This window comes from Acinonyx jubatus, chromosome C2 (assembly GCF_027475565.1).
Source record: "Acinonyx jubatus isolate Ajub_Pintada_27869175 chromosome C2, VMU_Ajub_asm_v1.0, whole genome shotgun sequence".
NCBI lineage: Eukaryota > Metazoa > Chordata > Mammalia > Carnivora > Felidae > Acinonyx > Acinonyx jubatus.
Genome location: NC_069384.1, coordinates 125,973,150 through 125,997,505, shown reverse-complemented (window position 1 = coordinate 125,997,505; position 24,356 = coordinate 125,973,150). Strand labels below are relative to the sequence as shown.

Here is a 24,356-nt window from a genome sequence, read left to right as displayed (position 1 = left end):
ACATCCCTCACAAAAACGCAAAGAGGTGAAGCACTGAGCGGCACTGGGCTCCTGGCCAGGCCTGCACCATCAGTGGGGGGGTGTTGATTTAAATGATGTCCTCAGACCACTGCATCCCTTTGTGGTTTCCTTTTCTCTCCTGGTGCCTTGCGTCTCTCTCTCTCTGTCTTTGCTGCTGCTGGATTGGGGAGAAAGGTGTGCCCTGTGTTGTCAGGGAGGAATCTGGGTTAGGCAGAGGTGAGGGCCTGAGAGCCAGATTGGCTGTAGGTCTGGTTAAAGGTCCCAGGACACCTGATGGCCCGGCAGTAGGCAGGGCAGTCAGCAGTCATGCCTGGGCCGGAGGCAACCTCAGAAGTCTGCTTTGCCTTTTCCCACTCGCCTGATCTGGCTGGTTTGGCTTGGGCCCATAATGTTTGATGCCAGAGATGCCTGGAGATTCCTGACCAGGGGTGGTGACCCCCAGTTCTCTTCTTGGTTCTCTGGCTGTGGCATATTTTCAGGCACAAGAAGGGCACACGTGGATCTGAAGGGGTGTCTGGCCATCTTAAAGGACGAGGGGATACTGATATCAGAATGGGGAAGGGAACTGAGACAGAAGGAAAAGAAGGCAGAAGAAGGAATTTGGCAAAAGAAAGACTGTTTGGGATTTTTGTACCCCAAATGGAACGCTTCTGGTCTCTGTGTTTCCTTGTTCCTGTGTTAGTCTCACATGTGCAGGGCTCCTCCTATGTTGGAGAACATGCCTGGGGCCCCCATCCATCTGTGAGCCATGTGGAGACAAGAAGCTATGCTCAGGGTGGGGAGGCCAAGGTGAGGGGGGCCTGGGAGCACAGAATGAGTGCAGGCTGGGCAGGGGCATGGGGGTGGTGTAGGGGTGCATGGAGGGTCCTGGTGGCCAGACCTTCATGACAGCAGTCTCCTGCAGGCAGGGCCCAGCACTGAGCTTCCTCTCCAGTTAGACAAGAATACTGTTGACACTGTAAAGAGTGAGCCCAGCAGATCTGAAACCTCAGGAAGACTAGCGGCGTGTTGTCTGGGAGGGTAATGGGACAGACACTGTTGTCACCCTGCCTTTGTTCCGAAGAACTACCCGGACTTCGCCCCTTCGGGAAACCTCCAAGGGTCGTGGAGCTGCTTGCTGACCCCCTTCCCAAGGGCTGTGGATGCAAGGAGAGAGAGACTCTTGTCCTAAGTTCTTGGTGGCCTTCCCAGAGAGAACCCTCTCTGGTGGCTCATGAGATAGTAGATGGGAGAGGAGCCCACTGCCTGGCACTGTCACGGGGAGGGGAGCAGGGTGCAGAGGAAGGCAATATGGGGAGCACTGGGATTGGGGTGTGGCCCTTTCATGCAGAGCAGAGCCAGTGATGAGTGCCTTGAGTACCAGCCTCACATGCTCTGCCTCAGTTCCAGGGCACTGAAGGGAACACTGGACCCAGGAAAGCCCAGTGCTGCTTCCCTGGGCCTCAGTGTGTGTCTGAGGTGGGGTGGGTGGGGAACCACTTGGCTATTTGGGCTTCTTCTTGTTGGCCTTCCCCATTGCTTCAGACCTGACGGGGCCACACAGGGTCCAGCTGGTCCTCAGGAGGAGCCGGCCAGACAGTCATTTAGTGAGCTCTTGCCCGGGCTCCTGCCCCACCCCAGATCCCTCGTTCACAGTGTGTGTGGGAAGAATGAGGCTGCACTGAGTGGCCTGTCTGTGACTGGGCAGGGGGTGGCTGAGGAGAAGCTAGTGTGGCACCTCCATCAGCTGAGGCCACCAGGGCCGGGTGGAGCCAAAGCCCATCCTTCAGAAGGGCCTTTGGGTGGGAGACAGGCATCCGGCCCAGTCCCAATGGGTGTAGCTGAGGACCTTGGGCCGTGAGAGACTCTGCTCCACACCAGGACCAAACTTGGGACATAACAACAACTGCTGTTTGAGGGTCAACAGCAGCTTGTCAAGTGGCCGGGAGAAGTGCCGGGTATGAATACTATCTCATTGGCTCCACACAAATACCTTGTATGCGGTGTGGATGCTCTTATCTTCATTTAGTGGATGGCTGAGCATGAGCCGCAGGGGCCTGAGCACCTTGCTCAAGGTCAGACAACTGGATAGCGCTGGAGCTGGGACTCACACCCAAGTGTGTCTGATTCCCGTCCCATGTGACCAGGACTCTGCCACTCTGCAGGTGGCTGCCTCCCGTGTGCCTGGCTGCAGGACCTGGCGGGAGAGGTACAGGAGACGCGGTGCTGCCTATCCTGGGTTACTAATGTGAGCCCTGAGGATCGTCAGGGGCCTGGCCGGAACACATGGGGGCCCAGAGAGGTGGCGGAGGGGAGATGAATGAAGCGGCTGTTTACCAGGGTTTGCATGGGGGAAGCACAGCACCAAGGATGGCAGAGCACTTAGAGACCAGTAGCGATGGGGCACCTTTCCCACCCGTGGCCTGAAGGCAAGGTGGGGGCCCTGTTAGCAGACCCAGGCTGTAGGAAAGGGCCGCTAGCCTCTGCACGCTCTGCAGGGAGGAGCCAGGGATGTGCCTTAGCCCTGCACTCCCCGCACCCTCCTGGCTCCTGTGCTGAGGAGCCCGGCTGATGCCCCTATACAGGTCTCTAAAGGTCTGCCTTCTGGGATGGAACGAGAAGGAGAAGGGTGGCCAGTGGATCTGGAGGAGAGCAAATGAAGACTGTCTCTTACCTGTTAGAAAGGATGTCTGAAGGAGACACCGGCCTTGTCTGTGTCTGTATTTGCCAAGCTTCCCATGCGGGACCCGATTATTTGTTAGAGGAAAGCTTACAGCTTTATTTCCTGGCATCTTACCCTTCTGTTACAGATTACACTGTGCCCCTCCCCTCTGCCAAAAGAAAGGTGTGTGGAAGTCCTAATGCCCAGCACTCTCACATTGTGATGTTATTTGGAAATAGGGTTATTGTGGATATAGTTGGTTAAGATGAAGTCATGTTGAAATGGGATGGGCCCCTAATCTAACATGACTGGTGTCCTTGTGAGAGAGTCACATGAAGACAGAGACACACGGGGAACAGTATGCGCCGCAAAAACAGACATATGATGCAGCTGCAAGCCAGGGAGCACCAAAGTTTGCCAGGATACCACCAGAAGCTAGGAAGGATTCTCCCCTACAGGTTACAGAGGGGGCATGGCCCTCATGACTCCCTGATTTTGGACGTTGAGCTTCCAGAACTGAGATAATACAAGTCTGTTTCAGGCCACCCAGGTTGTGGTACTTTGTTGCAGCCCTAGGAAACGAATATGTCTCCTAAAGCAATTTCCGTGTTTTATTAGCAAAAAGCATTTGCGAGGTACAAGTGTATGCACGGCTAAGTCACCAGAGGACCAAGCCAAACCTGGGGATTCAGGAGGCAGAGTTTCCCTTTGGTGTTTGGCCATGTTTCTTAGAGACCACTCTAAGAATTAGGAGCCAGAAGCGACCCTCTGAGGCCAGAGAAGAGAGGAAATTTCTCTCGAGCCATATACCAAGTCTGAGGCCAGGCTGGGCAGAGAAGGCAGCCCATGTGAGGCTTATCTCCAGCCCGATCCGGCTCCACAACTGAACAGCTCATGTCCCGTCCCCATGCTCTGGTCTGTTGCCCTGTGAGCCTCGGCAGTGCCCTTGGAGGGAGGGAAATCAGAAGCGGGGCTCTGGGCCTCATGCTTGTTCTCGGGCTGTGCCCTGTGTGGACCAAGCACAGATGGAGACCTGTCCCAACTCCTTGAGGCACACTGCTGTGCTGTGCCTCACCTTCCTTCTGTTTACGGTAATTGATTGCACCTTGGAACAGAAAGAGAAAGGTGTGTGTTGCCGGTTGGGGGTGGGGTGGGGGTACTGCACTGATCTGTGCATTCCTTAAAAGAGCAAATTTCACAGTTTGTATTTATCATTTAAATGCCTGTTCTGACTCATTCAGTCCGTCAGTCAGCAGATGGGTAGGACCAGCTCATCTGTTTACTCGGTCTTGTCTCTCGTCCCCACTGGCCACTACGACACATCCAACAGTGAAGACTTCTCTAATCATAGCTTCTCTTACCTAGCATTTTACACTTGGCAAAGAGAGTAAAGAAGTGTTAGTCCAATGGGTATCATTAATGATGTGCAGAGTCTCTCTCGGCCTGGGCTGGCTGGCTCATGGATGCAGGCGGGAATGCCTCTACCTGTGAAGATCAGGCTTTGACACTCAGAAGAGATTTGCTTTGCTTGTCAGTTGGTAACCCAGGACTCCAGAGTTGACTGAGCGTTTTGCTTAGTGTGGCCATATTGCTTCCAAACCATTTACATTGGCACCAGATGGCTGGGATGGGAGCTTCTGCTGAGACTTCGTTGAGGAGGCGGTTGCTGTGGTCCCAGTGTTCAGGGGCGAAGCCCCGGATCAGAGAGGTTGCCGAGAATGAAAGAGGTGTACAGATCAGTGCTGCAGAAGGTGCTGAAGAGAAAGAGTCCCCGTGGTGTGGCGAATGATCTGGTGAGACTCGGGGGGAACAGGGAATTGAAGCTAAATGCCTCTGAGGCTTCTCTCCTGGGCTCCAGGGAAGGGTGGCAGGAAAGTTTGGGCAGGAACCGTGTGCACAAGAGGAGACATGGAGAGATTTACATGGGCTGGACACATGGGATGGGATGTGAAAGTCTTCCTTAGAATGCTTTCTTGCTTTAACTAACCTTTTGTATCTGTGCAGAGCCCGGGCCGGTTGTGCCAGAATGTGGGCCCTTGAGGCTGGTTGGTGTCCTCAACAGTTCATACTCAACCACTTTACCCCAAACCCAGAGCCAGCAAAGCCTCTCTCTCCCCTGGTCCAAGGAAGCAGCTTGAGACCGAGTCTGAGGCCAGAGGCGTAGGGATGAGATTACAGGGAGGCTGGCCTGAATTGGCAGCAGGAGGTATGGTTGTGGTGTGAAGCTGGGGGTTAGACTCTGTTGGTTCTGGGACCCTGTCTCAAAGACTGAGGATTGAGAGGGGAGCCACGGGGGCATCGTTCAGAAATTCTGTGACAACAGGCTGGCTTGCCCGGTGAGCACAGCACGTGGAGGCAGGACACAGCCCTGAGGAAGGTCGGGGAAAAGAGCTACAAAGGACTCTGCAGGGAGGCCAGGCTGAGTCCTTGGCAGGCTGCTGTGATGGACGGAGCAGGGCCAGGGTGGGAGCACCACAGGAGCCTGAGGTGGTGGCTGGGGGGTGTGAGCTCCAGGGGGTGCTCAGACTACTTGCTGAGTCCAGGTCTGGAGGGTAGCACGGGCCTCCCCGGAAAGGCAGAGGGCCTCGCCGTGGTCAGAGGTGCCTGGCACATTCTGGTCCCTCCACACTCAAGATGTGGGAGTGGGGGTGACTGTGTGATACACAGACTATTCCTGGCAGTATGAACTCAGTCTTAGGGTAGGTATGTGTGTGTGTGTGTGTGTGTGTGTGTGTGTGTGTGTGTAGGTGTAAGTATATGGGGTGGTGATCCCTGTGCTTGCATCAGCTAGGGGATGGGGAAGGAAGGAGGAAGTGCCAGATGTGTGCCAGGCTCCAGTACCCCTGTCATTTTATTCACTGCTCACAACTCTCCTTGGGATTCCCCTTTCCTGCCATTCAGAAGCTGTAAATGCAGATTTACCTGCATGGTTATTTGATTAATTTCTGTTTTCCTACTTGCCTGCAAGCTCCCTGAGGGGTGGGATGTCTGTCTGTCCCCTGTTCTGTCTCTAACGCCTGAACAAAGCTCATTCTGCCTGCGGGAGTGGCTCAGACAGCCTTTGCTGAAAGGAAACTGGAGTCGCTTCATACCACCCTGTTTCAGACCTCTTCCAACCATCCTGAGCCCTCGTGAAGGCTCAGGGAGGGAGTTGGGGCTGCAGTGAGCTGCCCCTCGACTCAGTGCATTGATATAATAACAGCTTGCTTCTTGCAACTACACCAGGTGTGGCTTCTAGCTTCAGCAGTTCTGTGGGCCCTGGAGGGCAGCCCAGGGCAATGACTGCATGGTTGTGCTGGCCCTCCTCTGCTTGGAAGGTCCACAGACTCGCCTTATCGGATGCACACAAGGCACTGCTCCGAGACGGCCTGGAAACCCCGATTCCATCTGTATATGTTGTCGTATATTGTTACCACCACGGAAGGACGTTGTAAATATTTTCAGCTGAATGTCTGATTAATGTCTCTCCAAAAAGAATGGCAGAGCTGTAAGGAGAGGGTTTATTTATCTCTCTTTCATCATGATGGGTATCTAATTCATCCCAAATGTCAATACATCCCGAGGTGCCAATCCAGACAGAGACGGGAGCCGCCTGCAGAGCCAGGCAGCAGCCGCCTCTTCCTCCTTGCAGGGGGTTCTGACCTGGCCCTTCACCCGGACCTCTGGGCACTGGCCCCCACAGTTGGAGGGGGCACCCTGAGGGTTTCTGTATTGAAGCCACTTCAAGGAGATTGTTCCTTGGGAAACTGGGGTCTCTCTGCCAGGCTTCTCATGTGCCTGGGTTCTCGGGTTCTTGCCAGTCCAGCCAGCTCTTGCCAGAGGCCCCCTTCTGTCTCCCTTCATGGCCTCCCCTCTCCTCTTGCTCAGTCTTCCTCACCCTCTTGTATGTTTGGGGTGGCTCCCACTTGGTTCCCATCCACCTGTTTCTGCCACTGCCCTTGTTGCCCCTGGGGAGTCACTCCATCATCTCTGTCCCAAGGGCCAGGTGGAGCTCTCCATCCTCTCCTCCCCACCACCGCTCACCACTGTCCAGGAGACCACAGCATTTCCTTTTGCCTCCACGCAGCGTGAGTCTCTCATTCTCCCTGTTGGGATGGGCCCACTCATTCCCCATGTGCAGAAGAACCCCATCCATTCCCTTGAATTTCTGTCTCCTTCTCATGGCCTCGGCCAGAATAGGATGCCAAGTGTAATTTTTTGCTTCTTGTCCGTCCCTGGACTAGATCACGAGTCTTTCCAGGGCACCCACCTCTCTGATTTGCTGCTGTATCCTCAACGTGTTCCTCCTTGGTCTTTACAATAGTGCAAGGAAGAAGGTAGACAAGATATTATTAGATATTTAATATCGTTAAGTCTTACAGATCTCTTATAGGTGTCTTACAGATAGCACCTTTAGGGTTTTTGCCTAGCGAAGGAAACTGCAGCTTGGAGTGATTAAGTGACAATAATAACAATAGCATATGATTTGCAGTGCTTTATCTCCCCCTACCTCCCCACTCCCCGCCCCCCAGTCCTGTGTATTGGAAAACTCTAGCCCCATTCTGCAGATGAAGAAGGAAGGAGTGATGACGGAGCGAGGGATGTGGGGGAGAGGGAAGGAAAGAAAGAGAAAGGAGGGAGAGAATGGGACAGAGAGCGAGTCGTGGAGGTGGGATCCCGACTCAGTCCGCCTACAGCATCACCGCCTCTTCCCCTCTCCAGCATTCCTCCCTGCCGTGGGCAGTGAGGACACGCTCCCAGAGGGCAGAGGCCAGGCGGTGGGTGTGAGTTCCAGAGTTGCATCCCCTGTAGGCATCAGATCTGACAGCAACACATGCACCTCCAGCTGGTTGGTCCCCACGCCACTGTTTGAGAGCAGAAGTGATGGTAAATATTTAATTGTGCTTCCACCATAACTTTCTGCCAGAGCTCTCAATATGCTTTATAAATGCAAATGAGTGCTCTTTTCCTCTCCAGGGAGATGTAAACCTCCTCAAATCACTTTTATTCAGCCCCCACCAGAATGTAATGCCATAATCAGGAGCGCTCTGTGCCAGAAAAGAAACTGCCCTTAATCATATCGAGTGGATGGTTTATGGTTTTGTGGTCTTCTGTCTCCACGGCGGGCAGGATGCAGGGAAATGGATTCCTCTTGCTGCAACTTCTGTCCAGTAGGGTGGATGGAAAACATTATTTAGAAATAGTTTCAATTATAGCCCTTGAGCAGGCGACTATGAATAAAATGAAGCCTTAGATTATATTAATGGGACTAACAGAACACACTAGTCCTTGGAAGCTTTAGGAATGAGGCTAATTCTTATTTTTGATTCTGGACTCGGTTTCCCTTGCTGCCTGCATCCTCTGCCTGTCCATCACTACTTCACCTCGATCCTGAAGTTAAGGCTGGGTGATGCATGATTCTGGGGGCTGTTGTGGCTTCTTGGGTTTATGAGCAAGGCCCCCACCCTTACCCCAGAGCCACAGTAGAGCCCCTGGAAGCCCAGATCAGCCTGGTAGGGAGCACCCTGAGATTTGAAGCTATAGCGTCAGGGTGGGAGGGTGGGTGGCCTTGCAGAAAGTACTGCACCTTTATGTGCCATGGTCTCCAACTCTGTCAAATGGGTTCACTGGCCCCTGTTCAGGGCCACCTGGCAGAGCCATTGGAATCATAGAGATGAATTTCTCCAGAGCCTCATGGAGTGCCTTCTGAGAAGTGTGTTATGTAAATTTGGTGTGTCATGATCATTATTAGTGCTGTGAAGTGGAGATGAGGGGGAGAGGGAGGGTTGCTTCTGGAAGGGACCGGCCTCCCCAGCTGCCAGAAGAATTGGAGGAAAAAACAAACTTAAGAAGTCTCTTCCAGTGCTTGCCTTCCTTCAGATATGCACGGTATGACTCTCAATGCAAACCGAAGCTCGGACGGGCGAGAAAATACAGCTTTATTTACTTTATCCCCTTGATTTGCTGTTTGAGCCCCCATTCCCCTGGGGTGGCAGAAATGTAATTTAGGTTACACGTAGGCTGTATGGTGCCAAGTTGTGGAGGAAGCTGCCTCAATGCCTCTGTTAGCTCCTGTCCACACTGGCACCCATCGAGACACCCCACACCCCATGTGACCCTTGCCTATAGTCCATGCAGGTCACCACTGGGTTGTTCTGGGTCCCCTCCATTAGTCCTGATGGGACCTAAGGCTCCCTCTGCTCTGTCCATGCCATGTCAGCCTGGTGGGTCACTCAACTGCTGCATCCCACACTGGAATGAATGCTGCATGTCCAAGGCCCTGTCCCCTCCACAGACTCCTACCATCCCTTCTCTGGGATTGGATACCAGGAGACAAGAGCATAGAGAACCCGTTTTCTCAACCAACACTACCCCTCACTTATCACTTCGATTTTCATTCCTCCCACCTGCCCATAGGGGGATTGCTTCCCAAACCTTTGGCTTATGCCAGGAGTCCTTCTGTTTCTTGAGGGGCCCACCATTTTGTAACTGTACATTCTGCATTCATATCTCCCATCTCCTGCCTAAAGCAGTGAACACAGAATGGCTGTTCACATGGGGCATAGGAGCGTTCAGGAAAAAAAGGAAACTGAGGAGGGGGAAGCCAAAACAGCTGATGTTTATTTCCCCCTCCTCTGTTGGTTGAGCACCTAATGCACTGGGCCTATTCCTCTGATACATGTCCCGGGAAACCCAGGTGGATGAGACACTTCCACCAGCCTGACCAGCACCATGGTGTGAATTTAAAAAGGTGCCCCTCTGCAACTACTGGACATCCACATGACAAAAACAGTTGTACGTTTGATTCACCTTGCACCTTATGCAAAAATTAAGTCCAAGTAGATCACATACCCAGGTAGGAGAAAAAAATCTTTGTGACCTTGGGTTAGGCAAAGATTTCTCAGTATGACACCCAACCATAAAATAAAACATTGATAAGCTGGATTTCATGAAAATTTACAACTTCTGCTTTTTGAAACACACTGTTAAAAGAAAGAACATACAAACTGCAGAGTAGGAGAAAATATTTACAAAGCATATATCTGATAGAGGACTTGCATCCAGAATATATAAAGAACTCTCCAAATTCAGTAATAGGAAAGTAAAAAATCGTAAAATATTGAACACACTTCACTAAATAAGATATGCCAATGGCAACTAGGCACATGAAAGGATGTTTAACGTCGTTCATCATTAAGGAAATGAAAATTAAAACCACAATGAGCTACTGCTACATACTTATGAAAATGGCCCAAATTAGAAATGACCCACAATGGCAAGTTGATGAGGATGTGGAGGAACTGGAATGCTCATACACTCTGATGTATAGCCCCAAACTGGAAACAACAGGTGAATGAGTAGGCAGACTCAGTGTGACTATACAGTAGAATATTACTCGGCAATAAAAAGGGATGGACTGCTGATGTACACAACATAATCAGTCTTTTTAAAAAAAGTTTTACTTATATATTTTTGAGAGAGACAGAGCAGGGGAGGGGCAGAAAGAGAGAGAGAGACAGAGAATCCCATGAAGGTTCCACACTGTCAGTGCAGAGGCTGTTGCGGTTCTCAAACTCACGGCCCATGAGATCATGACCTGACCCAAAATCAAGAGCCAGATGCTCAACCGACTGAGCCACCCAGGTGTCCCCACAACATGATCAGTCTAAAATAGTTATGCTAAGTGAAAGAAGCCAGATTAAAAAATAGTATATGCTATATGATTCCATTTACATAAAATTCTAGAGAATGCCAGTTAATCTATAAAAAGGAAAATCAGTCATTGCCTAGGGACAGTGATAGGGTGGGGCAGGGATGGAGGGAAGGAAGGTTTACAAAGGGACAAGGGCACTTCTGGAATGATAGATATGTTTATTATCTTGATTGTGGTGATGGTTCCCTGTGTAAATATATGTCAGAACTTACCAAATTGTATGCCTTAGCTACATGCAGTTTATTGTACGTCATTTCTACCTCAATAAAACTGCTGAAAAAACACCCAAAGAGGATTTTGGCTTTGCTGATCAGGAGCTCATGATCAGGCTTTTGGGAAGTAGTTTCCATTGAGAAGTAGGGGCTGACAGTAGTCAATAATGGACTGATGAGAAAAAAAGAAAAAGGCGCCTTGTTTTCAGGACACTTTACTGCTATCTGCCAGAAAACAGTTCTCATAAATAGTAAGTCTGTGGTCACTCTGTGCCTGATGATCTTGGTGTGTGCACTGGAGCTGCTGCAGCGGCTCCCAGGAGCTCACAGCTGGAGCCACGGTGTCTCTTTCTCTTACTGGCCACAAGGATAGGTGAACAGGAAGCAGGTTGCAGGGACATGACAGGTGCATTTGTGTGAGCCCCTTGTAGAGTCTTGGAGAAGGGGGTGACATGTATCTGGGTCCAGGGTCAAAGGGGCCTGCAGGGAGGCTGAGTCTTGGGAGGGTGGTTGGGGGCCAGGGGAATTTATGGGAGATCATCCAAGGGTGTCAACTTGGATGCCTGAAAGGGAGGTGTAGGAGAGTGGTGGGGAGAAATGGGTGCAGACAGACGAGGTTGGAAACGCAACCCAGTGGGGAGGAAGATGGCAGAAAGACATGGCTCAGGAAGGCCAAGAAGGAAGTAAATTGGCCACTGAGTTGGCATGGCCCTTGAAGAGCCTGTGGACGAGTACAGTGGGAAGAAGCCGTGTCTGGGGATAAAGTGGGTGGACAAATGACTTCATCCCACACAGGGGGCTTTCAGTCTTTCAGGGAGAGACCAATGAATGTAGCATCAGGATACGTAAGCTGTGGCATCTGACAGACTTCCCTTCTCTGAGCCTTAGGCTTCACAGAGGGCCCAAGGCTCCTAATACAGACATTTACAGTTATAAGTAACCTTATGAACATAAGGGCCACTGCCTAGAAATCCTTCTGACTCATCAGATTTTTTCTTTTTACCCACAGAAACCTTAATGGACACCAGAACGGCTACCGCAGAGCTGGGCTGGACAGCCAATCCTGCGTCAGGGGTGAGTGTCAACCATCCATCCTTCAATCCTGCTGTGCAGTCTAGGGCCTATGGGATGGCTGGGGGAACAGAGCCTGCCTACAGCAGGACCTTTGTGGGGGGAATGTAGGTGTAAGTGGCTGTGTCCTCTGCCCATCCACAAAGAGGCAGCACTGAAGATCTTTGGCCTGAGCTGCTCCCTGGTAAGATGATGCAGACCATCTCCTGACACAGTCCTTCAGGAAGCTGGCTCCCAGGTGACTAGGGCTGTGCCTGTGTGGGAAAGGGGCAGTGGCTGCCAAGAGCTGAGCACTCAGGCCAATGGCGCTGGGGTAGATCAGAGATCTGTGATGCCCACAGGGCTGCCAAGAGGCAAGGGCACGAGGAACTGGAAGTCAGAAGGGCTGAAGCTCTCTTTCACCTGGAGCTTGCCTTTGAGAGATATTCTTGATTCATTTGTTCAGTGTTCATGTCCTTGGCCAGACCCTGTAGCCACAAGAATGGAAGAGCTCTGAGGACCTCGTGGCCTCCATGGGTGTGGGGACTGCCAAGTTCATAAACAGGCAGAAGTACATCTCTTCTTTGTGGCAGTGGAGTAATCAACAGGCAGGTGTGGCCCAGAACTTGGGATGAGGAACTTGGCAGGGACACAGGAGCCTTTGCAGAGAAGATGCATGCTAGTTGGGGTTTGCAGAGTGAGTAGGAGTTTGACAGGTTAGAGAGTCTGCAGAGATATTCCAAGTAAGGGAAATAATTGACTGGAGGCACGGGGCCATGAAAAGACATGAGACAGGAGAGTCTGTGTTTATGGAACATGGCAGGGTGTGGACAGGGCTGAGATGGGGCTGGGGTGTGGGTTGGAACTGGGTCTGATGGCAGAGGACTATGCCTGCCATGCTGAGGAAGCATAATGGATTTTATCCTGTAGGTAGTGGACAGATCCTGGGCAGGAGAATAACATGGCCTGACTTGCTGACAGGATGGTAGGGAACAGTTGAGAGAAAGCATGTATTAGGCTCTTCTAGCTGTCTTCGGTGGGTGGGAAGAGTGGGATGAAAATGGGATACTTAGAGGGCAGTTGGAGCAAAGCAAAGGAAGAAGCATTGGCAGCCCTGGCAATGGATGGACTGCAGGAGGATGGAACGGAAGATGGAGGAGGGGAGATGACGTTCAGGAGCCTGGCACGAGTGACTGATCACCAAAGGAGAGGGGCCGGGGAAGGAGTGGGCTCTTCATCCCAGCAGGGAGCCAAGTCAGCTGGGGTGGGGCTGCCCACGCCTCCTGTCTCCTTCCCTGCCTTTGGTGGCCTCTACCCCAGGGCCACTCTACACCCTGTGGTATGTATCATGACCAGGCCTTTCACCCACTTTTACTGTAGGGTCAGTATGAAATAGCCATTCAGGTCCCAGCAGGCTGTGCATCCTCCCCGGCTCTCACTGTCCCCACTCTATCCCAGCATTTGGAGAAACACCCCCCCCCCTCCCCCCCCCCCCCGGGAGCAAGCATCCTGCCTTGGAGCAGGAAGGCAAGGATTACCACGGGTTGGTGTTTTCCAAAGCAGGGCCCAGAGCAGGGGCCAGTCCTGCCCACGCGGACCAAGTCCCAGTCCTGCTGGGTGCACTGTGGGTAACTAGGGAAACTCCTCTACTTCTACAAGGGACTTTATACAAAGCCTGTGAGGCAGCACCTCTTCATGTTGCTGGATATTAAGAACCTGCCACTCTTTTACAAATTACGTTATTGTTTGAAGGCCTGTGCTTTCACAAAGTATCAACATGATTTATGGTGAATTTTCCCTGTGATTTTTGTACACCTGTGTTCTTTAAACTTCTGCTCTCCTTTCCCAAGGAAGATTGTCCTTTAGGAAAATACTCAAAGTCAAGTGATGCCCTTTAGAGACAGCAGCTGCCGGGCTGCTCTGTGCTTGCCTTCCCACTGGTTAGCAGCCAAGGTTCAGCTGCCTTCCTCCACACCCTTACAGCCAGGTAGCTCTGCTTTAGGTGCCCTGAGCAGCCTCAGAGCCTGCCTGGTTTATAGTGAGTGGTGGGAGGGTCAGGCTGACCCTAGCCTGGGTCGAGAGGGAAGAGCAAGGACCACACTTCCATCCCAAACCTCTCCTCCTCCCCCTCTGTTCTCATCCTGGATAGTTGCCCCTGATTCTGTGAATACCCCAGTGGCTCCCAAGTGTGTGTCCCTAGCCCATCCTCCATTGGATGCTCATGGGCATGCCAGTCTAAGCCTGGCCCAAGCAGAATTCAACCCTCTCCACCTCCCTCACCAAACATGAGGTCTCCATTTTAGCACATTGTAAAGACCAAACACTGGAGTGATTCTTCTTTGTCATTTCCAGGCCCATCCACACGAGCACCTTTGCTGTCCCCCTGACTGTACTGGGTCCCCATCACAGGTCCAATTAGGGCCAGGGAGCTTTCCTCAATAACACTTTTCATAGTTGCAGATTTTGCATCTTTATGTGTCAGTGTTGGATTAATTTTTATCCCCCCTAATTCTAGCTCCTCTTTGGCCATACTATCACCTCAAAGGTAGCTGGGATTCTCCCTGTTTGCTCACCATTGGAAACTGGCACCTAATTCACTGCCTGACTCAGCTACTTGCTGAAAGTTTCTGACCTGGGCAAGTGGGTGGATGATATGGTGCCATTCTTGGGATGGGGGACACAGGAGGAGCAGCGAGCTTGGGTGGGAAGAGGCAGAGTTCAGCATTGGACCTGTTGAGTTTGCAAGGCACCCATGGGGATGGGCTCTGCCAGCATTTGACTCATGGGCAGTGGAATCAGAAGGCAGGCAGCCTCTCTGGGAAGGGAGCCTGGAGTGTGGCTGCAGTCTCCCAGGGAGCATCTGGAGGGAGAAGAGGTGACAGCTTCAGATGGGTAATCTGAATTGAAATGTCAAATATAGAAAGAGGAGCCTAGAAAGGAGACTGAGAAGGTATGGCTCAGGAGGCAGGAGAAAACTAAGCAGTTTTCTCACAGGAACCAAGAATGTGTCAAGGAGTAAGAGGAGACAGAAGTGGCAAATGGTGCGGGGGCTGGATGGGCTTAGTTACAAGGACCCTGTTGGTGACCCGTGTGGAGGGTTTCACAGGGGACAGGCATAGAAGCCAGAAAGCAAGGGTTGAAGGTCAGTGGGAGGTGAGACAATGGAGACAGCACTTTGTGAAGAGGCAGGAAGACCAAACATGGGGAGAGAGGGAATGGGGCTGTGGGCACATTGGCTCTTCACAGGAAGAGACTCCTGTAGAAATGGAAGTACAGAGATAAGGTGGCTACAGAGAGACGTGGGCACTCAGATTTTGTGACAGAAGCCGTGAAAAGGAAAATTATTTCAGTGTTCTATCTTCTCACTGAGGTTGGAGTCCAGGTTCAGGCCCTGAGGATGGGGTGGTCTTGGGCAGCAAGTTTTAGGGGGGCAGAGCAGGTCTGAAGGCACTGCTGGTGTTGGAGATGTGGAGAGAGACTGGGTGTGTATAGAAGGAATGTGGCCTAGCTGTGGCCACAAGCCATGTGTCTGTGGTGCCCTGATCTGCAGGCCCCCTTCAGTGATCTGATCACATAGGAGGACGTGTCCTGGTAGATCGTCCTGAGGTGTGGGTGTGCAAGAACAGTGGGCCTGGAAGGGTAAGGGGCTGAGGACATTGGTGAAAGGAGGTTGGCATCTTGTATCAAGGCATCTACTCAGCAGGAAGAAATGTGACACCAGGAGGGACTGACCACTGTGACAAAGTGCAGGGGCCCAGATGGAGGTCTCAGTGAGACTGGAGGAGGACCACAGGCTATGGCCTTGAGGCAGGGCTTGGATTTAAGATATGCAGAGTACTTCTCGGTGGTAAAGAGGTCCAGGGAACGGGATTGAGGTCAGGTATTTGAGAACCCAGGGGGCTGGGTGGGTGATCACATCTTCCTGGGACCCACTGAGGATGAGACACTCCCCACCCCCACCCCCAAAAGGGGGAAGAGGCCTCAGATCATGCATGCCTAAAATGGAGAAGGGTGGACTGGCATTGTTCCGGTAGCCTGGGGGTCCCCAGGGAACTGAGTTTGTCTTGACCAGAAGAAGCCTAATTCTGCCAGGGGGCCCAACTGGCATTCCAATGAACCTTACCCACAGTGCACAGCCTGTGAGGTGGCTCCCCAGAGAGAGGCCATGGGACTCTTCCTTTTATGGGGCTCCCTGGATGTCTTCACAGCTGTGCTTGAGAACCACCAGTTGTGGGAAGGCGTTGGACCACCCACCCACACACAGCCCACAAATTGTTTTCAGTTCTATTGCTGGAAAGTGGATCATAATATTCCATGTCAAACACAGAAAGTATTTGTGCCCAAATGAAAACTGTTGCTTTATGATCTAATTGTAGCTTTAATTCAAAGCCTTTAGATTTAACCTGAATAGAGGCCACCTGGTGAGTAGAGGGAGAACGTGACATTCATCCGGTAACAAATGCCAGGGAGGAGCTTAGCTGCCCACCAAAGGGCATCCCAGGGACTCTCACTGGTGACATGTGTGACCTTGGGCTAGCTTCATAGATCTCTCCCAAACCCTTGCTTCCAGCCCTGCTACAAAATGGTCCCTGACCTTCACAGTTAAGGGCCTCTGGGCAGTGGGGGTGTTCAGGGAGGCCTCATGGTAGACACTCAGTAAGTGGTGGTCTTTATGGCAACCCCTCTCACCAATCTACCCCCCCCCCCCTTTTTGGATGCTTCCTGGCCCTCCCTACTCTTTTCCTTCCCCCCTCCCTTCCTGCATCACTCCCTGCCCCTCAGGTGTCAGCTCTGTGCTCACCCCCTAGGGGAGCCCTCCTGGATCCTCCTCTCCACCAGGGCTCACTAGGTGCTCTCTTCTTGAAGCCCAGATGGCTTGGTGCAGACTTCTGACACACTGTCCATTGCTCTGTGAGCTAACCAGATATTGGTGTGTGGTCTCCCCCACCGGCCAGAGGATGAAACAGCCTTATCTCTGTATTCCTGGTGCCCAGCACCAGCCCGGCAGGAGACAGGCTCCAATAAATGTTTGTTGACCAAATAAACGAGGAAGGTCCAGAGCATTCCTGATACTTCTTGCATCTCCAACCCAGGGTTCTGAACATAAGAGATGTTCAATTTTGGTTTATTGTAGCCCAATGAAATACTTGTTTTAGGCCTCTCAACACCCAATTGGTTGTCAGTATCTTTTTAAAGAGCTTACTTAGTGATGCAGATGGTGACACCTGTCCTGAAATAAGCCTGACAAAGGAGACCTGGACACCCAGGGGAAGGTGCCACTTGCTTTCAGGTGCTGCCTATGATGGGTTAGAAAAACAAGCCTAGGTCCCTCTGATAGTGAGGCTTATTCCACTCACTTATTGGAAATCCAGCCCCAGAGCTCTTTCACTTTCCATGAGTTTTGCCAGGGCTCACTGGCTCTGTGCATCTGGGCTGCCCATGGGCTCTGTGTGTGTAGGTTTCTGTGTCTGTGGGCCGTGTGGCCTAAGTGTAAACATCTACCTCAGTTATCTGCAAAGAGTGCTCCCTGGGCTTCCAGATTCCAGCTGCATCTGCACTGCCCTTGGGAACCACCTTCCTGGCCTGCTACAAAGTCTGTTCACTACTTCAGTATTGGTAAATCCTTATCATGGGAAGGGGAATTTGATGGTGGCAAGATAGAAAAGGACTCCAGAGCCAAGCCTATGGGCCTTGAGGATGAGCAAGCTGGGTGTGTGTGTGCCTGTGCTCTGTGCATGTGTGTAAATGTATATATGTGTGTATATGTTCATATGTGTATGTATGTGTGTCTGTGCAAGTATACATGTGTATGTATATATATGTACATATGGGCATCTGTGTATATATGTTGTATGTGTGTATATATATGTGCATCTGTATGTGTGTGTATATGTGTCTATATGTGTATGTATGTGTATATGTGTGAATATTCATGTCTCTGTGTATGTATGTGTCCATATATATGTCTATATATGTATATGTGTATATATATGGTCACCTGTATATGTGTCTTTGTGGTCATCTGTGCATATGAGTATACATTTGCATATATATGTGCGTATGTATATATGTATGTGGGGGGGGAGTTAAATGAGTTTATTTCATTTCATGCCCCTGTGGGCAGTTCCTAGAGTTCTGGAAATATCTTAAATGATGGGAGGGTTATTGGACTTAGTGGCAGAGCTTCCAGAGGAGGCCCCTGTGAAGGGAATAACACTCATTTGAATGCGTGTGTCTGGTAAACTGATTCATTAGCTCCCAACACCAGATGCACGTCCATGAGAACAGACACACGAGGGCCTCACTGCCACTACTTAGTGTCCACATGTGGACCTTCCTGGACACTTGGCAGTCCCTGGCTGCCTCCCTGCTTGCTGTCAGTCAGTCCTCCAGGCACCCCTGCCAGCTGCCCTTATGATGGGAATAAGGAAAGCATGGTCAGGAGAGAAATTCGCTCTTATAACACCCCATTTATTCCAAGGCCATGCAAAATCAATTGAAATTTGTCTGATGGATGAGAAGTTATAGAGGAGCCCTGAAGGCTCCAGGCCTTGGCATCAAATAAACTGGCTCCCATTCAGCTCTGCAGCTCCCTGGCTGTGTGATGTTGGGCTGGGCATTAAGACTCTTTCAGCCCCAGTTTCCCCCTCTCCTCAGTGGGGCAAGGTTGGCACCTCCTCATACATGAAACACTTCAGTAGGACATTTTCCTCTGTAAACACTCAAGAAACATTAGCATAGTTCTAGCCCTTTGGAGGGCTGGATTTTCTCTTTTCTTTATTTGATGACTCAATCATGTTAATGAAGACAGAAAAGCCTGAGCTAAATTAGGCAAATCCAAGAGAAATTTAGCTCTGGGCAAAATGATTTTGTGAATGGAGCTTTCTGGTATTTGAATTTCAGGCCTTGCTGGGGGACAGGCCAGCAAAGGGGCTTGGGGTTGGTCATCCTTTCTCAGACTGGTACCACCACCTGGGACTTGGGAGCCTTTGGCCTGATTTGGCTTGATTGCCGGAAGCCACACTTTTGTATCAGTCTGGGTTCTCTGGTGGCCAGTGACAGAAGAGCTCAACTCAGTCTTTTTTTGTTTGTTTTAATGTTTATTTAATTTTTGAGAGAGAGAGAGAGAGAGAGAGAGACAGAGAGAAACAGAGCTTGAGTGGGGGAGGGGCAGAGAGAGATGGAGACAGAATCTGAAGCAGGCTTCAGGCGCCAAGCTGTCAGCACAGAGCCCGATGCGGGGCTTGAACTCATGAACTGCAAGATCATGACGTGAGCTGAAGTCGGACACTTAACCACTGAGCCACCGGGGCGCCCCAAGCCCAACTCAGTCTTAAAGGAAGTGCCCTGGCTCATATAACTGAATGGTATAGGGTCCGATGTGGCTTCATGTGTGGGCTGCTCCAGAGTCGAAGGATCTCTCTCTCTCCTTCTCTCTCTCCACCACCCCCCCCCCCACACCCCTGCCCATTCTCTTTTTCTCCCCATCTACTTTTTTCTCTCTACTCTCATGGTGCTGGTTCCCTACTGGGCCTCCTCTTGGTCCTAAGAAGTCCAGCTTCTACAACCTTGTTCATTCATATCCCCTGGGAAGAACATGCCCCTCTTGGTGGTTGCCCCAGAAGAAGCCCTGGAATTAGCTCTGAATGGACCTGAGCAGCTTGCCTGGAATCCCATGCCTGCCTCAACTAGTTCTGCAGCCAGCAAAAGCCTAGTGCCCACTGGTCCTCCCAAATTCTGGGTCTATCTCTGTGTTGTGCTGAGCATACCTGAACCCGGGGATAAAGGGCGAGAGGGAGTAATTCCCCAGAAAGAATTGGGATATAGGTACCAGAAGGATGAATAGATGCTAGGTAGGGAAAAATTAAATCTCATAGTGTATCACAGGCTCAGAGTGCATTATAGTCATGCACACATGATTCCTTAACAGCCCCATTTTACAGATGAGGAAACTAAGGCACAGAATCAGCTGTGAAATTACTCCCAGTCACATGGCTAGAAAGTGCCAGTGCTGACATCTCATCTCCTGCAGGCTTCTTTCCTGCTGACAACCATAGGGTACTGTCTTTCCCAATGAAATGCTGCCCACCTTGGTCTCTTCAGAGGGTGGCTCCAGAAGGAACTTCCAGGTCACGTTGCGGTGGGTTCCTCAAACTCAGACTGAGTACATGAAAGGTTTTCTCTCACAGTATGAGAGATAAGTGGTGTCCTTTCCCTGAGCTGTTACCAGGAATGAATATTGCTTTCTCCAAGGAGAGAGGCCTTGCCTCCCAGGGAGGAGGCCTCTGACCTCCCTGCTCCCTCCCCCCTTTTCTCCCTTCCCCCCCCACTCAGGTAAACCCCTGAGATAAGTCAGAGCTCCCCACCCTGGGCCTCCCACCCACTCTTTATCTTTTTCTCTCGCTACCAAAAGGCCTGTAATTAGGAAACATTAGCAGGCTCCAAACAGCTTTCATACCTGAAACATCCTCTGTAATTGCACTCAGCAGTGCTCTTCCCTGGCTATTAATGTCACTTTTATGAAGCAATGAGGAACAAAACACCCCGAGGCACTTAAAACATTTTTTTATATAATATGCGTCTTTTAGGAATGGAAGTTTAAAATCACCTGCCTGACAGAGACAGTGATAGACAAAGGCCCCGGAGCCGTGGAGGTGGGGCCCTGGAGAGAGGAAGGTAGTCCATGAGGTGTTGGGGTGCCCCGGGCTACTCTGGGAAGAGTGTGACAGCCAGGGGCCCGTGGACTGAGGACAGCAGGTACCCAGGGCAGGGGAGAGGTGGACCAGATGAGCAGCAAGGGCACCGTTCTGCCTTGCTTCATCGTCTGTGATTGCGCTATCGTGCGGCTTTTATATGAGAGCTTCGTGGGCATGTGTGGGCCTTTAACAGACAGGTGAAGAGAATGTTACAGATGACCAGTGTTGTTGAGTAGAATGGTAATTAGTATATTGGTTGCAGAAAGAAATTGGGTCTGACTGTGTATATGTGGGGCGGAGGTGAGGTAGGGCGGAGGTGAGGTAGGGGCGGAGCAGGGAGAGAGATTGAGGGAGAGATGCTTCTTTAGCTTGCTGGATTAAAGAACTTTGGGAGTTTGTGACGGGTCACCAAAACCTGTCTGGCAGTATCTTGTTGTTCTTGGAAGGAACTCACAGGCTCATTCTGCAGCGGAGCAGGAGATATGTCTGTCTGCAGACTCTGAGAGGGAGCCCCAGAGGTCACCAAGCCCCCCTTCCCCTTCGTGGAGGCGGGCTTAACCTTCATTTGCTGGCACAGACAGGTGTTTTTCCTCTTTCCTAAAACCTTCCCCAGAAAGGCAGTCACCTCCACCACATCCCTTGTTCTAATGCTCAAAGTTTTCGGCCACTGATAGGTGAGCCTGAGGACCAACTGCCTGATGGCTGCTCTCCTCACAGTGAAGGCAGGAATCGCTCTCAGGGCTATGGAAGGAGACGGGCACCAGGACAGAGCTAGGTGGGTCAGCAGGGGCTCCTTGCCTGAATTCACAGCTCTGTCACACTGGCTGCCTTGGTGAAGAAAAGAAATTGGGGAAGACAAAGCTTTAGAAGGAAGGTGAGACAGAGCTTCGAGGCCTAGCAAAGATGAGTGAGAGGCAAATGGAAGAAGAAGGGAGGGTCAGGGTGGGCAGACACAGATGTGGACCCTGAGTCTAGGTCTGCAGGGACCAGCCTGGCCTCTGTGGAAACCGAGCAGCCCTCTGATGACACCTTTGACTTTACCCCCACTTACAGCCAAAAGCATTGGAATAATTTGGCCCCAACCCCAGTGTATAATAGTCTCCCCTTATCCACAGTTTCACTTCCGTGGTTTGAGTTACTCACAGTCAGCTGTGGTCTGGAAGCAGGTGATCCTCCTTCTGATGTATCGTCAGAAGGTCAGTAGCGGCCTAGCGCTCCGTCACAGTGCCTGCGTCATTCCCCTCACTCCGTCTCATCACGTAGACATTTTATCATCTCCCATCATCACAAGGAGGGTGAGGTCAGTACAGTAAGCTGTGTCGAGAGAGAGAAACCACATTCACGTAAGTTTTATTACAGTAGATTATTATAATCTATTTTATTATCAGTTCTTTTTGTGCTAACAACATTTATACATTTATAATTTAAAGTTTATATTTAATTTATAAACTAAACCTTGTCCTTGGAATGTTTGCTTAGGAGAGGACCATATAGGGTTCGGTACTATTCGCAGTTTCAGGCCCCCACTGGGAGTGCTGGAACATGTCCCCTGTGGATAAGGGGGACTACTGTACTTTTGGGAGTATAAAGGAGCAGGCCCAGCATTTGGAATCAGTTGTCCTGGGCTATTTCCATTTTCCTTGAAGTTCTTTAACTTCTCTGAGCCCATTTTCTGCCCCATCACCTGGGTAATGTGACATATTATTTATACAGTGGATGGCAGGATTAAATAGTGTTTACCTTCTTTGTAAACTCTGAAGCTCGGACAGTAGCACTTGCCCTGACTAGTAGTTGCAGTGACTCTTGTTTGAGGGACTTAACTTGCATAGAATTAACCGACGACGGGGGTGGGGGGTGCTGAGATGCGAGATCAGCATTCTAGCTTTTCTGTTTGGCTCTGGCATGAATGCCATCGGAGGGTGAACCTCGTTGTTAATAACAATGCTATTGTTAGTAATAGCGATAACCACCGCTACTGCTAGTCACCCATAATTAAGTACCAGCTGCATACCAGGCACTGAAATTACTTGTATGACCTCACTGGATTTTCACCAGGACCCTGCAAGCCAGGTGGTATTTCTCCCATTTTACAGAGCAGACATTGAGGCTGGAGGCAATTACCCAGAATCCTAGGACTGCTTAGAGGTTTCACTGAGACTGACCCCAGGCCAATCTGGACACAAAGCTTACTCTTTTTTTTTTTTTTAATGTTTATTTATTTTATTTATTTATTTTGAGAGAGAGAGAATCCCAAGGAGGCTCCACGCTGTCAGCAGGGAGCCCAACATGGGGGCTCAGTCTCGGGAACTGTGAGATCATGACCTAAGCCGACATCAAGGGTCAGATGTTCAACCGACTGAGCCACCAGGCACCCCCCACAAAGCTTAGCTTACTCTTGTACCTCTGTTCCTGAAGATGTGGTAGGAAGGGATCTCAGAGTCCTATATCATTGAGAAACTGGAGAACAGGGGTGAGGTAAAAGTTTCCTTGTTTTCTACAAAGGGAAAAGGTAGGTTTGAAACCCATGTGCTAGTGAGTAGTGCACATTTTAAGCACCCCATGAATTTATTTTTAAGTGTTTATTTATTTCTGACAGAGAGATCACCAGCGGGGGAGGTGCAGAAAGAAAGCACGACAGGGGATCCAAAGTGGGCTCTGTGCTGACAGCAGAGAGCCAGATGTGGGGCTCAGACTCAGGAACCGTGAGATCATGACCTGAGCTGAAGTCGGATGCTCAACCAACTGAGCCACCCAGGTCTCCCCCTGCTGTGAATTGTTTTTTAAAGCAAGCTGTATGGGAAGAGATGGAACAGATGCTTTGTGACATATGGGGCTCAGGGTCCAGGAGGACTTGGAGGAGGACCAGGTAAGGGCTGGCTGGGATCCAGAGGAGGGCACAGGTCGTCCCTGGGGACGGCTAGCTCTAGGCGAGGATGGAGGAGCCTGGGGGTCAGCTTCCACCCCCAGGCCTTGGCAAATATTCAGGAAGTGAGGACTCTAGGAAGGGAGACACGTGAGGGGATGGGCTCTAGTGAGTTGCTTTGTCCCATCCAGTGGCCTCATTGTCACTTCTGTGGAAGCAGCACCTGCTCCACTTGAGGTGCTATTCTGCTGCTCTCATGGCAGGGAGTTCTAGTCATGGCACATCCTCACCTCCATGGACACACTGTCCCACTCACCACTCTGGTGGGGACAGGCATGCCCGACATTTCCCAGTGTCACAAAGGACAACCAACATGAAAGATGTTGGAGTTAAGATTTAAACTTATCCTGCGGATGGAGAGCTCTGCTGTCAAACTGACATGGTTGATGGTAATGGGCTTCATTTGCATTTATATGTGAATAGTTCATTATGCAGCCAACAAACCCCGGGGTGACCCAGGTGGGCAGTGCCTCAGGTGGTGGGGACTTGCATGTGGCTGGTCACATTTTTGTGGGGACTGACCACAGGATGCAGAAGCAGGAGAGGCCAGACTGAGCTGGTGGTATTTGGAGCAATCCAGGTGCAAGTCACAGGTAATGGTGGCCCCATTGTGTGCTGTGCTGGCCTGAGTACATCTGCCATCATGGGCTCATTCTGGGAGTTGAGTTTTAAAAAAAAATATTGGCAAGTCTGGAGCATGCCTAGTAGAGGGTGAGCAGAATGTTCATGGACCTGGGAAACCTCAGCCCAAAGACAATCTGTAGCAAAGTCTGCAAGGCAAAGAAGTGAGATCGAAGTCCTCCCCGGACTTCCCAGAACCACACTCTAGCAGCTGCAGTCCCAGGAAAAAAAGTCCTCTGAAGTGGGTCCTACATAGTGACCACATTCTCACAATTGGGAGGGAGTAGGCAGGATAGAGGACAGTGTGTTCTCTTTCCAGGCTCAGTTTGACTTTATTGCACCCTGAGAATGGGAATTCTCCCCCACCCTGAGAATGGAACAAAGCCAAGAACTTTAGGAAGGCCACCCTCTTCCTCCCCCCATGGCTTGCTCTCTTGTTTTGGGGGTGGCTCCAGCTGGCCACAGCCAGCCTGGCCCTCATGCAGTCAAAACTCTTTGC

General features: G+C 50.9%; 1 protein-coding gene across 3 annotated transcripts in view; it reads left to right on the top strand.

The window, feature by feature from the left end:
• The window catches only part of EPHB1 (EPH receptor B1), a 476,611-nt gene that overhangs the window by 170,071 nt on the left and 282,184 nt on the right, over positions 1 to 24,356 (top strand). For all 3 annotated transcript variants that reach the window (XM_053221422.1, XM_027061797.2, XM_027061798.2), the window contains exon 2: positions 11,577 to 11,641. In XM_053221422.1, coding sequence (XP_053077397.1) covers positions 11,585 to 11,641 — 57 coding nt within the window. In that variant the 5' untranslated portion in view covers positions 11,577 to 11,584. The remainder of the gene's footprint in view (positions 1 to 11,576; positions 11,642 to 24,356) is intronic.